The sequence below is a fragment of the Chiloscyllium punctatum genome, chromosome 7 (genome assembly GCF_047496795.1).
Source record: "Chiloscyllium punctatum isolate Juve2018m chromosome 7, sChiPun1.3, whole genome shotgun sequence".
Classification (NCBI taxonomy): domain Eukaryota; kingdom Metazoa; phylum Chordata; class Chondrichthyes; order Orectolobiformes; family Hemiscylliidae; genus Chiloscyllium; species Chiloscyllium punctatum.
Window position 1 is genome coordinate 130613747 of NC_092745.1, and position 15287 is coordinate 130629033.

Genomic DNA, 15287 nt, shown 5'->3' on the forward strand with positions numbered 1-15287 from the left:
CCTTCCAAATAAGAGTTTAATTGCACAAGCTGGGTGGGAAGAGAAACAGAAGGGGAGTAAAGAAAAGCCGGGGAGCGGAGACAGGTGAGCGTTCAGTCAGTGGTGGGCAAGTTGTTGGAGGGAATCCTGAGGGACACAATTCACATGCATTTGGAAAGGCAAGGATTTATTAGGGAGAGTCAACATGGCTTTGTGCGTGGGAAATCATATCTCATGAACTCGATTAAGTTTCTTGAAGAAGTGACAAAGAGGATTGATGAAGGCAGAGTGGCAAACCTTGTCTATATAGATTTCAGCAAGGCATTTGACAAGTTTCTGCATGGTAGATTGGTTAGCAAGATTAGATCACATGGGATCCAGGGAGTTAACCAACTGGAAACAAATTTGCTTGAAGGTAGGAGACAGAGTATGGTGGTGGAGGCTCTCTTTTCAGACTGGAGACCTGTGACCAGTGGAGTGCCTCAAGGATCGAAGGTGGGTCCATTGCTTTTCATCATTAATATAAACGATTTAAATGTGAATATAGGAAGGGTGGTTAGTACGTTTGCAGATGACACCAAAATTGGTGAAGTAGTGGACAGCAAAGAAGGTTACTTCAGAGTAAAATGGGATTTGATCAGATGGGCCAATGGGCTGAGGAGTGAGAGATGAGATTAACTTAGTTAAATGTGAGATGCTGCATTTTGGAAAGGCAAATCAGAACAGGAGTTAATGGTAGGGCCCTAGGGAGCGTTACTCAACAAAGAGATTGTTGGTGCAGGTGCATAGTTCCCTGAAAGTGATGTCACAGGTAGACAGGGTGGTGGAGAAGGTATTTGGCATGCTTGCTTTTATTGGTCAATGCACTGAGTAAAGGAGTCGGGAGGTCACGTTGTGGCTGCACAGGACATTGGCTTGACCACTTTTGGAATACCGCATTCAATTCTGGTCTCCCTGCTATTGGAAGGATGTTGTGAAGCTTGAAAGGGTTCAGAAAAGATTTACAAGGATGTTGCCAAGGTTGGAGGATTTGAGCTATAGGGAGAGGCTGAATAGACTGGGGTTGAATTAATAGTCTAGTGATAATAGCACAAGGCCATTGTCTTCCCTCCCCTCCTCTATGGGAAAAGCTGAAACCAGAACATCCTGGAAATAAGCAGCAGTCCTCTCAGTCTATAGAAGAGATTTTATATCCATTGTGTTGTTACTTCAGCAACGATTACCTTCGAATGATATGGTCCCAATACGATCCACCCACAGAACATATAGCCCAGGTAGATCATGCCAGCACAGCAACAGAACCGCAGTACTTTGGGCAAAGCTCCTTGCATTGTTAAAATGAGCACCTGTGAACAGGTAAAGCAGCATTAAACCAAGCATATACCCCATACCTGGCTGGAACTTTTCAGAAAGTCATTGGGGTCAAGTTTTTGCATTTCTGGCTGGAACAGCATAACAATTTGGATCATTTTAAGAGTGAGTGAGTTTTGGCCAGAAGTGTTAGCCACAATGTTTGGTTCAATGCTCAACTCCTCAGATTGTCACAAATCTTCCCAACATCGAAACGTTCTGATTCTGTGAATGAGCTCACTTGGGAAGCCTCTTCAAATCATGCTCAGCATCTGAGGTGTGCACTTATTAAGTGATTTTTCAAGTTAAAACTATTGAAGTAATTAAGGAATTATTTATTTTTATTCATGGTATGGGGATGTGCATGTTGCTGGCTAGGACAACATTTGTTAGGGCAATTAGAGTCAACCACGTTGCTGAGAGTCTGGAGTCACATGTAGGCCAGACCAGATAAGGATAGCACTTTCCTTCCCTGAAGGACATTAGTGAACCATTTGGGGGTTTTATTTGACAATGGGTTCATGGCTGCCATCACTGAGTCTATATTCCAAATTTATTAATTAATAAAATTCATCAGGGACTATGGGGAGATTTGAACCCCTGTCCCTCAGCATTAAACTGGGCCTCTGGATTACTCAGCCAGTGACATAACCACTACACCGGTACATTTTTGTATTCGGAATCAGATTTATATGCACCAGTAAAACTGTTAGGAGTCGTAAACAAACAGTTCTGACAAAGGGTCACCATACCCAAAAGGTTAACTCTGATTTCTCTCTACAGACGCTGCCAGATCTGCTGAGCTTTTCCAGCAATTTCAGTTTTTCTCTGGTTTATAGCATCTGCAGTTCTTTTAGTGTTTATTTGTTACTGGTTGGAGTTTGATTTACTTAGTGATTTTCAGGGATTTTAAATCAGCTCAATAGCATGGTTGAGGAGTGCACATTATCTTTGGTGATATTTCCACTGATTTCCTGAAAGTGCACCAAATCCCAACCACTAAATAAACCGAGAAATATCAACTAATGGAGAAAGAGAAGCCATGCCATTCGGTTATGGTGCATGGTTTGTGGAGATTTTCAGCTTTGTGATAACACAGATTAATTTCAGTGCAAATGTTGCCAAACCATCACAATTTCCAGCATCTTCCCAACCAGGGAGTCCAGTCCATAATTCCATGGTGACACTTACGTTATATTTCTGGAAGTAGCCCAGGTATCTGATGACTCCGACCCAAGAGAACAAAGTAGAGGTGCCCAAGAAAATGCTACAGATGTCGTATGTTGTAAGGTTCTGAAATCAAAAACAGTGCGTGATAATACACCTCAAGAATATGCAACCTCATTTGGGCAGTTGAGAAAGATAGTTAACATCCGTGGAGAAGGAGAATCGATGTTTCGGGCATAAGCCTCTCATCAGGATTCCCGAAACATCGATTCTCCTGCTTCTCGGATGCTGCCTGCCCTGCTATGCTTTTCCAGCACCACACACTCGACTCTGCTCTCCCCGGCACAGTGGTTAGCACTGCTGCCTCACAGCGCCAGAGACCTGGGTTCAATGCCCGCCTCAGGCGACTCTCTGTGTGGAGTTTGCACATTCTCCCAGTGTCTGCGTGGGTTTCCTCCGGGTGCTCCAGTTTCCTCTCAATCCAAAAATGTGCAGGTTGGGTGAATTGGCCATGCTAAATTGCCCGTAGTGTTAGGTGAAGGCGTAAACGTAGGGGAATGGGTCTGGGTGGGTTGCGCTTCGGCGGGTCGGTGTGGACTTGTTGGGCCGAAAGGCCTGTTTCCACACTGTAACTAAATCTAATCTAAACGTATCTTCAGTCCTCACTTTCTCCCTAGTTGAGAAAGATATCCAGGGATACAGGAGAATAAATCATTAAAGGAATCTTAAAAAATGCAAAGTAATTAAAAGTGCTGTAAATCACTGAGGTGTATTTCTAGAAGTATAGAACTGGATGTTTGTTAAATTTGTGTTGGACTTAGGGAGAAGTTGGAATATTCATTTATGTGCTGTCCTTACAATGAGAAACCCAGAAGTAGAAGTATACTTAAGAGGGAAATCAGGAGGGCAAAAAGGGGACATGCGATAGCTTTGGCAAATAGGGTTAAGGAGAGTCCAAAGGTAACTAGGGAGAGAATAGGGCCCTTCAAAGATCAGCAAGGCAGCCTTTGTGTGGAGCCACAGGAGATGGGGGAGATACTAAATGCATTAGTGATTACTGGAGAAGCACATGGAAGATATAGAATGTGGGAAAATAGATGGTGACATCTTGAAAAATGTCCATACTACAGAGTAGGAAGTGCTGGATGCCTTGAAATACATAAAAGTGGATAAATCCCCAAGACCTGATCAGGTGTACCCGAGAACTCTGTGGGGGGCCTCTTGTGGAGATATTTGTATCATCGATAGTCACAGGTGAGGTGCCGGAAGACTGGAGGTTGGCTAACGTGGTGCCCCTCTTTAAGAAGGGTAGTAAGGACAAGCCAGGAACTATAGACCAGTGAGCCTGACATCGGTGGTGGGCAAGTTGTTGGAGGGAATCCTGAGGGACAGGATGTACATGTATTTGGAAAGGCAAGGACTGATTCGGGATAGTCAACATGGCTTTGAGCATGGGATATCATATCTCACAAACTTAAAATTGAGTTTTTGAAGAAGTAACAAAGAGGATCGATCAGGGCAGAACAGTAGACATGATCTATAAGGTGAGTAGACATGAACTATAACGCTATGGGCAATTTAATATGGCCAACTGATCTGACCTACACAGATTTGTATTGTGGGAGCAAATCTACACAGATATAGGTAAGGCATTGGACAAGATTCCCCATGGGAGATTAGTTAGCAAGGTCAGATCTCATGGAATATAGAACTGGCTCAAAGATAGAAGACAGAGGGTGGTTTTGGAGAGTTCTTTTTCAGACTGGAGGCCTGTGACCAGTGGAGTGCCACAAGGATCGATGCTGGGTCCTCTACTTCTTGTCATTTATATAAATGAATTGGATGCGAACATCAGAGGTACACTTAGTATGTTTGCAGATGATACCAAAATGGGAGGTATAGTCGACAGGAAAGAAGATTACCTCAGATTACAAAGGGATCTTGATCAGATGGGCCAATGGGCTGAGCAGTGGCAGATGAGTTTAATTTAGATAAATGTGCAGTGCTGCATTTTGGGAAAGCAAATCTTAGCAGGACTTAATGATAAGATCCTAAGGAGTGCTGCTGAACAGAGAGACCTTGGAGTGCAGGTTCATAGTTCCTTGAAAGTGGAGTCGCAGGTAGATAGGATAGTGAAGAAGGTGTTTAGTATGCTTTCCTTTATTGGTCAGAGTATTGAGTCCAGGAGTTGGGAGGTCATGTTGCGGCTGTACAGGACATTGGTTCGGCCACTTTTGGAATATTGCGTGCAATTCTGGTCTCCTTCCTATTGGAAGGATGTTGTCAAACTTGAAAGGGTTCAGAAAAGATTGACAAGGATGTTGTCAGGGTTGGAGGATTTGAGCTATTGGGAGAGGCTGAACAGGCTGGGGCTGTTTTCCCTGGAGTGTCGGAGGCTGAGGGGTGACCTTATAGAGGTTTACAAAATTATGAGGGGCATGGATAGGATAAATAGACAAAGTCATTTCCCTGGGGTGGGGGAATCCAGATCTAGAGGGCATAGGTTTAGGGTGAGAGGGGAAAGATATAAAAGAGACCTAAGGGGCAACTTTTTCACACAGAGGGCGGTACGTGTATGGAATGAGCTGCCAGAGGAAGTGGTGGAGGCTGGTATAATTACAGCATTTAAAAGGCATCTGGATGGGTATATGAATAGGAAGGGTTTGGAGGGATATGGGCTGGGTACTGGCAAGTGGGACTAGATTAGGTTTGGGTATCTGATCAGCATGGATGAAGTGGACCGAAGGGTGTGTTTCCGTGCTGTATATCTCTATGACTTGATGACTCTATGACTCTACTGCAAAGCCATTGCTCAGTCAGCTAGTGCTCCGATTTCTGAAGCACAGAGTCCTGGCTTCAAGCCCCAGCCCAGGGTTCCAACACACATTCTATGGTAGAGTAGGAGGAGCTGCTATCTGATCGGGGTTTGAGGGAGTTTGCCATGTGAAATCAGCTGCTGTATTCACTGTGAGTGCTGCTCATCCCAATCAGCCCGTGGCTGTCAAACCCAAATCAAATGACCATTGTTAGATGTGAATTTAGCAATTGGATACCACTCACTGAACAACCCCAAATGTGCTCTTGGCTATACCAACAACCAACTGAAAATAATAAAAACAGGATCTGCTGGGAATCCCAGCAGCTCGTGCAGCATCTCTGGTGATAAAACAGGGTTAGCATCTCAAGTCCAATGAGGTATCTTCAGAACTCAAGTTCTGAACCCTATGAATATCGTCCTGTCCATGGGAGGCAATGTCCTAGTGGTATTATCGCTGGATTGTTAGTCCAGGGACCAGGTAATGTTGGGGTCCTGGGTTTCAATTATGCCGTGCTGGATGGTAGAATTTGAATTCAATACAAGTCTGGAATTAAAAATCTAATAATGACCACAAGTGGATTGTTGGAAAAGCCCATCTGGGTCACTAATGTCTTTTAGGGAAGGAAGCTGCCATCCTTACCTGGTCTGGTCTACATGTGACAACAGGCCCACAGCAACGTGGTTGATCTTAACCCCCCTCTGAGGCAATTAGGGATGGGCAATAAATACTAGCCAAGTCAGCAACGCCCACATCCATTGAACGAATGAATTGAAAAGGAAAACAATCCAAACACCACTGCTAGCAGGGCAGGAATCAGGCTGGTAAAATGTTGTTACTCTCCCTCCATTGCTTTGTCAGCTAAGGAGACTGAAACCATACAATGTTTAAGGTGTTGTCTGACCAAAGTCCTGTATAATCGTAGCAAGACATCCCTGTCCCATACTCAAATCCTATCAATATGAAGGCCAACATACCATTTGCCTTTTCCACTGCCCATTCCACCTGCACACTTACTTTCATTGACTGGTGTACAGGGACACCCAGGTGCTGTAGCACAGTCCCCCCTCAATTTATAGCCATTCAGGTATTAAGCTACCTTCCTGTTTTTGCTGCCAAAGTGAATAATCTCACACTTATCCGCATTATACCTCATCTGCCATGGGATGTGCCCACTCACTCAACTAGTCCAATTCCCACTGAACCATCGCTGCAGCCTCCTCGTCCCACTCCAGCTTTGGATTGCCTGCAAAAGATTATGCAGTGGGGACACAGGCAGGTTCGGTGAATGGGCAAAAACTTGATAGATGCAATATAACGTGGGAAAACGTGAGGCTATGTAATGTGGCAGACAGAATAGAGTAGATTAGATTCACCACTGTATGGAAACAGGCCCTTCAGCCCAACAAGTCCATACTGACCCTCCAAAGAGTAACCCACCCAGACCCATTTCTCCCGACTAATGCACCTTATGCTATGGGGCGATTTAGCATGGCCAACTCACCTGACCTGCACAGATTTGGATTGTGGGAGGAAACCGGAGCACCCGGAGGAAACCCGCATAGACATAGAGAGAACGTGCAAACTCCACACAGACAGTCACCCGAGGTGGGAATTGAACCCGAGTCCCTGATGCTGTGAGGCAGCAGTACTAACCACTGAGACACCATGCCGCCCTGAGGAGAAGCTAAGTATTATTTAAATTGAGGAAGTTTGCAGAAAGGTATCAAACACAGGGATTTGGGAATCCTCGTCCGTGAATCACAAAAGGTTAACATCCAAGTTCAGTGAGTAACAGGAAAAGCAAATGGAATGTTGGCCTTTATTTCAATGGGAATGTATAATAACAATAGGGAAGTCTTGTTAAAACAATACAAAACCAACTAACCCAACCAACCCAACCACCCCGTAGCCCAACACTTGGTCATAGGTCCTTGGACTCCTCCATCGCCAGACCATAGCAACACGACGATTGGAGGATGAGCGCCTCATCTTCTGCCTAGGAACCCTCCAACCACAAGGGATGAACTCAGATTTCTCCAGTTTCCTCATTTTCCCTCCCCCCACCTTGTCTCAGTCAAATCCCTCGAACTCAGCACCGCCTTCCTAACCTGAAATCTTCTTCCTGACCTCTCCGCCCCCACCCCACCCTCACCTTTACCTCCTTCCACCTATCGCATTTCCAATGCCCTTCCTCCAAGTCCTTCCTCCCTATCTTTTATCTTAGCCTACTTGGCACACTTTCCTCATTCCTGAAGAAGGGCTCATGCCCGAAACGTTGATTCTCCTGCTCCTTGGATGCTGCCTGACCTGCTGCGCTTTTCCAGCAACACATTTTTCAGCTCTGATCTCCAGCATCTGCAGTCCTCACTTTCTCCCAATAGAAAGCACTAGTCAGACAACAGCTGGAATATTGTGAACAGTTTTGAGCCGCTTATCTAAGGAAAGATATACTGGCATCGGAGGCAGTCCAGAGAAGGTTCACTCAGCTGACCCCAGGTATGGAGGAGCTGCCTTATGAGGAGAGGGTGAGTAGATTTGACCCATGGTCACTGCAGTGGAGAAGAATAAGAAGTGACCTCATTGAAATATGCGAGATTCTACCAGGGACCTGACAACGGAGATGCGGAAAGATTGTTTCCCCTTGTGGGAGTGTTTCGGATCAGAAGGAATAATCTCGGAGTAAGAGGGCACCCATTTAAGACAGGGGTGAGGAACATAGAAGATAGAACGTTACAGCGCAGTACAGGCCCTTCAGCCCTCGATGTTGCGCTAACCAGTGAAATTAATCTGATGCCCACCTAATTTACACCATTCTATTTTTATCCATATGCATAACCAATGCCCATTTAAGTATCCTTAATATCGGCGAGTCTCCTACTGTTCCAGGCAGGCCGTTCCATGCCCCTACTATTCTCTGTGTAAAGAAACTCCCCCCTGATATCTGTCCTAAATCTATCACCCCTCAATTTAAAGCTATGACCCCTCGTGTTGGCCTTCGCCATCAGAGGAAGAAAGCTCTCACTCTCCACCGTATCTAACCCTCTCATATGTCTCGATTAAATCACCTCCCAACCTTCTTCTCTCTAATGAAAACAGCCTCGGTTCCCTCAGCCTTTCCACATTAGGCTTCCCCTCCATACCAGGCAACATCCTGGTAAATCTCCTCTGAACCCTTTCCAAAGCTCCCACATCCTTCCTGTAACGCGGTGACCAGAACGGTATGCAGTATTTCAGGTGTGGCCACGACGGTGTCTTGTACAGCTGAAGCATGACGTCGGAAGGATGTCTTCTCTCAGAGGGGAGTGAATCTGGGGAATTCTTTACCACAGAAGGCTGTCGATGCTGGGTCGTTCAGTATATTCAAAGCCGACAGATTTCAATGTAAAAGGGGAATCAGTGATTATGGTAAAAAGTCAGGCAAGTGGAGTTTTGGACTATCAGATCAACCATGATCTCATTAAATGGCAGAGCAGGCTCGATGGGCCGAACGGGCTCCTCTATGTTCTGGTCTCACAGTATTCAGTTACCACATTAGAAAATAGCTATTGTTAATAACCTCTTTAAACTGTTGATTAATATTTAAACTCACTATTCTCCTCCATTGAGATAAGGCCTTTTACAGCATTGAACATTCAGCCAATAATTTACAATAACCTCCTTTATCATCACAAACGTTGGGAAATGCCAACAAACATCTCCATGGAACTGCAGCAATGACTGGGATTTTCAAGGCCATGTCTGATGGCCTCTCAGTCAAAGCAATCCAGGACAGAGAGCTGTTTCCAACTCAAATTGACAATAACTTTTCATGTTTAAAGGACTGGGGATTTAAAAGAACCTTTAGGTCATAATATTAAAACAGATATGTCAAGTGTGAGTGAGGACTGAGGTGAATGGGAGTCAGTGAGGGAGGGGGAGAGAGTGAGGGGTGAGGGAGGGGGAGAGAGTGAGGGATGAGTGAGGTGAGTCGGGGTGAGTGAGGGAGGGGGAGAGAGTGAGGGGTGAGGGAGGGGGAGAGAGTGAGGGATGAGTGAGGTGAGTCGGGGTGAGTGAGGGAGAGTGCAATTGTTCACTGGACTGGTTTACTAAATTTTACAACACAATAAAGGATGTGGAGAGGTGCAGGTTCAGTCTCAGGATTGACAGCACATTTGTAAAAGTGACTCCCTCCCATGTAATGTCTGACATTCTTCAAGTCATACCTTGGCCGTGATCTCCATCTTCATGATAGAGCCTGTGACAGTGAAAAGGTCACTGATAATGATCAGGATATACCAACCATTCAGGAACTCCAACTGATCTGATAAACACACCCTCTGGTTGTATCTCCTCTGAAAGAATGTGACAAATCTCTGCAATAACAACAATGATAACAGTCACTGTCAATCTGACATGGTTGATTTTTTTTAACATCACATCTGGAATTTACAAAGTGATGTCTTTTCAGTCCTGTGTCCCAGTCAGAATTAATCCCTCAATCAAATGGGCCATAGAATCATACAACACAGAAACAGACCCTTCAGCCTAACCCATCCATGCTGACCAAGTTTCCCAAACTAAAACTAGACCCATTTTTCGGTGTTTGGCACCGTTTCCTTCTAAACACTTCCTATTCATGTACCTGTCCAGGTGTTTTTTTTTAAAGTTGTTATTGTACCAAAGTCGATTATTTCTTGATTAGATTAGATGATTAGATTCCCTACAGTGTGGAAACAAGCCCTTCGGCCCAACCAGTCCATACCGACCCTCCAAAGAGTAACCCACCCAGACCCATTTCCCTCTGACTAATGCACCTAACACTATAGGCAATTTAGCATGGCCGATTCACCTGACCTGCACATCTTTGGACTGTGGGAAGAAACTGGAGCACCCGGAGGAAGCCCACGCAGACATGGGAAGAATGTGCAAACTCCACACAGTCACCCGAGGCTGGAATCGAACCTGGGACCCTGGTGCTGTGAGGCAGCAGTGCTAACCACTGAGCCACTATGCCACCTTCTGGTAGGTCATTCCATATATGCACCACCCTCTGCATGAAAACATTACCCCTCAGGTCCCTTTTACATCTCTCCCCTCTCACCTTAAACCTATGCTCTCTAGTTTTGGAATCCCCCTATCCTTGGTTTAAGATCTTGACTATTCACCCTATCTATGCCCCTAATGATTTTATAAAGGTCACCCCTCAGCCTCCTAATTTCCAGTAAAAAAAGTCCCAGCCCATCCAGCCTCTCCTTATAATTCAGATCCCCCCCCCCACCCCAGTAACATCCTCAGAAAGATTTTTGAACCCCATCCAGTTTCACAACATCCTTCTGATAATAGGGCAACCTGAAGTATACACAAATGTGTCCTTACCAGTATCCGGTACAGCTGTAACACAACTTCCCAACTCTTGGACTCAATGCTCTGACTGACGAAGGCCACTGTGCCAAATGCCTTCTTCACCGCCCTATCTCCCTGTGACACTACTTCCCAAAGAACCATCCAGCTGCACTCCCAGGCGTCTCTGTTCAACAACACTTTCCAGGGCCAACCCAATGGCTGCTTGTCAGCACGTTTGGTCAGTAAAATGGGGGGAGGCAATGGTCCAGTGGCATTATCACTGGAATGTTAATCCAGAGACCCAGGGAATCTGGGTCCAAATCCTGCCATGGCAGATCGTGGAACTTGAATTCAATAAAATTCAATAAAAACAAAACATTATCTAAATGGGCCACAACACACTGCAGCACCCAGGAATTATGAGCAGCAGAAGAAAAATACTTATACAGCGTATTCAAGAACAACGGGTACCCAATAAACACAGTCCATCAATTCTTAAACAACAAAGTCAAACAAGAAGTCACAACATGCCCAGAGACTCTAGCCACTCTCCCTTACATCAAAGACATCTCGGAGATGACTCCCAGACTACTCCGACCCCTTGGCACCATGGTAGCCCACAAACCAACCAACACACTAAAACAGTTAGTGATAAATCTAAAGGACTCTATACCAACAATCAGGAAAACTAATACCCTGCAAGGACTGTAACAAGCACTACACTGGACAAACAGGCAGAAAACTAGCTTGTTTCAGGACACACAAACACCAACTAGCCACCAAAAGACATAACCTAGCTATCACTAGTATCCCTTACATACAGGAGATGAAGGACATCACTTTGACTGGGACAACACATCCATCCTGGGACAGGCTAAACAGACACACGCACAGGAATTCCTAGTGGCCTGACAGTCAAACTGGAACTCCATCAATAAACACATCGATTTGGACCCCATTTACCAACCTCTGAGAAAAGGAACCAGAAATGACATCACCCACTGAAACAGACCATAAATAGAAAGTGGGACAGAACAGCCACGCTTCACCGGAGGCTCACTGATGATGTTACCTAGTATGGTGACGAAACATCTGAGAACAAACGTACCGGCTCAGTCACCAAACTTACAACCTGAGCTACAAATCTTCTCAGAAAATTCCAAAAAATCTGGAATTAAGAGTCTCTTGATGACCATGAATCCATTCCCAATTGCTGGGAAAATCTATCAAATTCTCTGATGCCCGTCAGGGAAGGAAGCTGCCATCCTTATCTGGTCTGGCCTACATGTGACTCCAGACCCACAGCAATGTGGTTGACTCTTAACAGCCCTCTGGGCAAGAAGGAATGGGGACTAAATGCTGGCCTTGCCAGTAACACCCTCATCCCATGAATGAATAAAAAAATAAACTGGCTGCTACATTTCATACAGTAGCAGTAAATTTCAACAACATATTTTTTTTAGATTTCCTACAGTGTGGAAACAGGCCCTTTGGCCCAACCAACACCGACCCTCTGAAGAGTAACCCACCCAGACCCATTTCTCTCTGACTAATGCAGCTAGCACTATGGGTAATGTAGCATGGCCAATTCACCTAACCTGCACATCTTTGGACTGTGGGAGGAAACCGGAGCACCCAGAGGAAACCCACGCAGACACTGGGAGAATGTGCAAACTCCACACAGACAGCCGCCCGAGGCTGGAATCAAACCTGGGACCCTGGTGCTGTGAGGCAGCAGTGCTAACCACTGTGCCACTGTGCCGCCCTATTGCTGTGAAATGTTGTGGGTTGTCTGGGAGCCATTAGATGCCATGGTGAAGGTGTTAGCAAAGTCTCTGAGGGCTGAATGGCCTGATCTGCTGTTACACTCAGTGTTCTCTCATTGACTGGGCACAGACCTAGTGGCATTGCCCAGGGATTGCTGCTGCCAACTGTTGACTCTTAGTTTTTCAGACTGGCAGATTAAACCATGGAGTTGAAGCTCATTCCCAGTCAGCCGGGTCTTTGTGTCAACACTTGGTCCATGGCTGTCACAAACTGCAACAACCACTTCATTCCACAGTAAGGGATGTTTGAGATTGAAACCATGGTACACATTGAAAAACAATGAGAAGGTATTGAATAATGAATATTGTTTCAGAAAGGAATACAGGAATGCTTATCCACATATCCTTTAAGGTGACAGGTCAGGATTACAGGGTGGCATTTGGGACTTACCTTGTCCAGTTGTGGATTGATTATAGAAGCAGGGAGGTTGTGCTGGAGCTGTACAGGACTTTGAGGCCACAGCTGGATTACTGTGTGCAGCTCTGGTCCCCACACAACAGGAAGGATGGGGTTACAGTGGAGGGGGTGCAGAGGATGACATTCACCAGGATGTGGTATGGGATGCAGCAGTCTATCCATGGAGAGAGGCTGAATAAGCTCGGGGAGTTTACATTGGAGCAGAGATGGCTGAGGGGCAAGGACAGGGTGAATCGAAAGCTGTTGTCCCCTTTAGTCAAAGGGTGGATTACAAAAGGGGAATAATTTTCAAGTGAAAGGCAGGAGGTTCAGAGGGGACTTGAGGAGAAAGGGTGTTGGGAATCTGGAATGCACTGCCTGGTGCATAGCTGAGGCAGGAACCTTCACAACTTCTAAAAAGTACTTGTTTGAACATTTGAAACGTCAGAACATTCAAGGCTATGTACGGACAAGTGGACTAATGTAGATTCAACATAGCGAGTTTTGAGAAGATTTGTAGCTCAGGTTGAGGTTCTGGATGTAGGTTTGCTCATTGAGCTGGAAGGTTCATTTCCAGATGTTTCCTCACCCTACTGGGTAACATCTTCAGTGGGCCTCTGGGCGAAGCACTGCTAATAATATCTGCTTTCTATTTATATGTTTGGGCTTCTTTGGGTTGGTGATGTCATTTCCTGTGGTGACGTCATTTCCTGTTCTTTTTCTCAGGGGTGGTAGATGGAGTCTAACTTGATGTGTTTGTTAATAGATTTAACGTAGCTTTGGCAGTACGGGGTCAAACGACCTCTTCTGTACTGTATGATTCTATAATTCTGTGTTACCGATCAGATTGGTCAGACCACTGAACCTTTAAACCAGGTTTGGAGCTTAATACTCCAGACTGACATTCCCAACGCAGACAGGGTAACCTGTACACATTCAAAGATGCAGTTGTATAAATACCTTGTGTAACTGAAGACCGAGGATAATAGATCGGGTACACAGGACAAGTGACATCAGGCAACTCAACATGACACAGGCATCAAAGATCAGGATATAGCGTGTGTTCTTTGAGACTGAAAGAATAAAGCAACATAAGTATGTGCTGAGATTTTTTCAAACGGGGATTATTGTGCTCATTTCACTCTCCCTGGGCATAGTTCATTGGTCGAAGCAATGCTGTGGAGGTGGGGCAAGATTTGCTGGGCAGAAACTGAGAGTTCAAAGCCCACCAGAGAGTCCCCACTTCGGACTAACAGCCAACATTCTCACTCCTTCCCCTTGAGCATAGGAACCCATCCCTCTGCTTCCTCCTGCCCCTGTACTTCCTCCTGCTTGACCAGAATCACAGGTAGATAGGATAGTGAAGGCAGCTTTTGGTATGCTTTCCCTTATTAGCCAGAGCATTGAGTATAGGAGTTGGGAGGTCATTTTGTAGCTGTACAGGACATTGGTTAGGCCATTTCTGGAATACTGTGTGCAGTTCTGGTCTCCCTGCTATAGGAAGGATGGTGTGAAACCTGAAAGGGTTCAGAAAAGATTTACAAGGACGTTGCCAGGATTGGAGGGTCTCAGCTACACGGAGAGGCTGAACAGGCTGGGGCTGTTTTCCCTGGAGCATCAGAGGCTGAGGGGTGACCTTATAGAGGTTTATAGAATCATGAGGGGCATGGATAGGATAAATAGACAAAGTCGCTTCCCCAGAGTAGCACAGTGCAAAACTAAAGGGAGGATAAAGGGGCAACATTTTCACACAGAGGGTGGTGCGTGTATGGAATGAGCTGCCAGAGGAAGTGGTGGAGGCTGGTACAATTACAGCATTTAAAAAGGCATCTAGATGGGTATGTGAATAGGAAGGGTTTGGGGGGATATGGGCCAAGTGTTGGCTAGATATGGCTAGTCTATCTGGTCAGCATTGACAAGTTGGATTGAAGAGTTTGTTTCTATGCTGTTTCTAATTCTCCCTTTCTGCCCTCTGAAAGGATACCAGTCCATGGACCACTGCCACGCTCTCTTGCTTCTTAAAACCATAAGATTGCAAGGAATGAAAAACCTGCACCTACACCTCCCCCTTCACCTCCATCCAAGGCCCCAAAAGGATCCTTCCACATCCAGCAGAGATTTACCTGCACTTCCACACACCTCATCTACTGTGTTTGTTGCTCTCCATGTGGTCTCTTCTACATTGGGAAAACAGGACGCCAAATTGTGCAATGTTTCAGAGAACATGTCTGAGACACCCGCACTAACCAACCCCACTACCCTGTGGCCGAACACTTTAACTCCCCCTCCCACTCCACCAAGGCCATGCAAGTCCTGGAACTCCTCCATCGCCAAACCCTTACCACCCGACACCTGGAGGAAGAACACCTCATCTTCCACCTTGGGACCCTCCAACTACACAGGATCAATGTGGATTTCACCAGATTC

General features: G+C 45.6%; 1 protein-coding gene across 2 annotated transcripts in view; it reads right to left on the reverse strand.

Moving 5' to 3' along the window:
* The window catches only part of LOC140480137 (mucolipin-2-like), a 113574-nt gene that overhangs the window by 18986 nt on the left and 79301 nt on the right, over window positions 1-15287 (reverse strand). For both annotated transcript variants that reach the window (XM_072574844.1, XM_072574845.1), the window contains exons 8-11: window positions 13821-13933; window positions 9518-9667; window positions 2521-2622; window positions 1203-1325 (exon numbers count right to left, since the gene is read on the reverse strand). In XM_072574844.1, the coding sequence (XP_072430945.1) occupies window positions 1203-1325; window positions 2521-2622; window positions 9518-9667; window positions 13821-13933 (488 nt within the window). The remainder of the gene's footprint in view (window positions 1-1202; window positions 1326-2520; window positions 2623-9517; window positions 9668-13820; window positions 13934-15287) is intronic.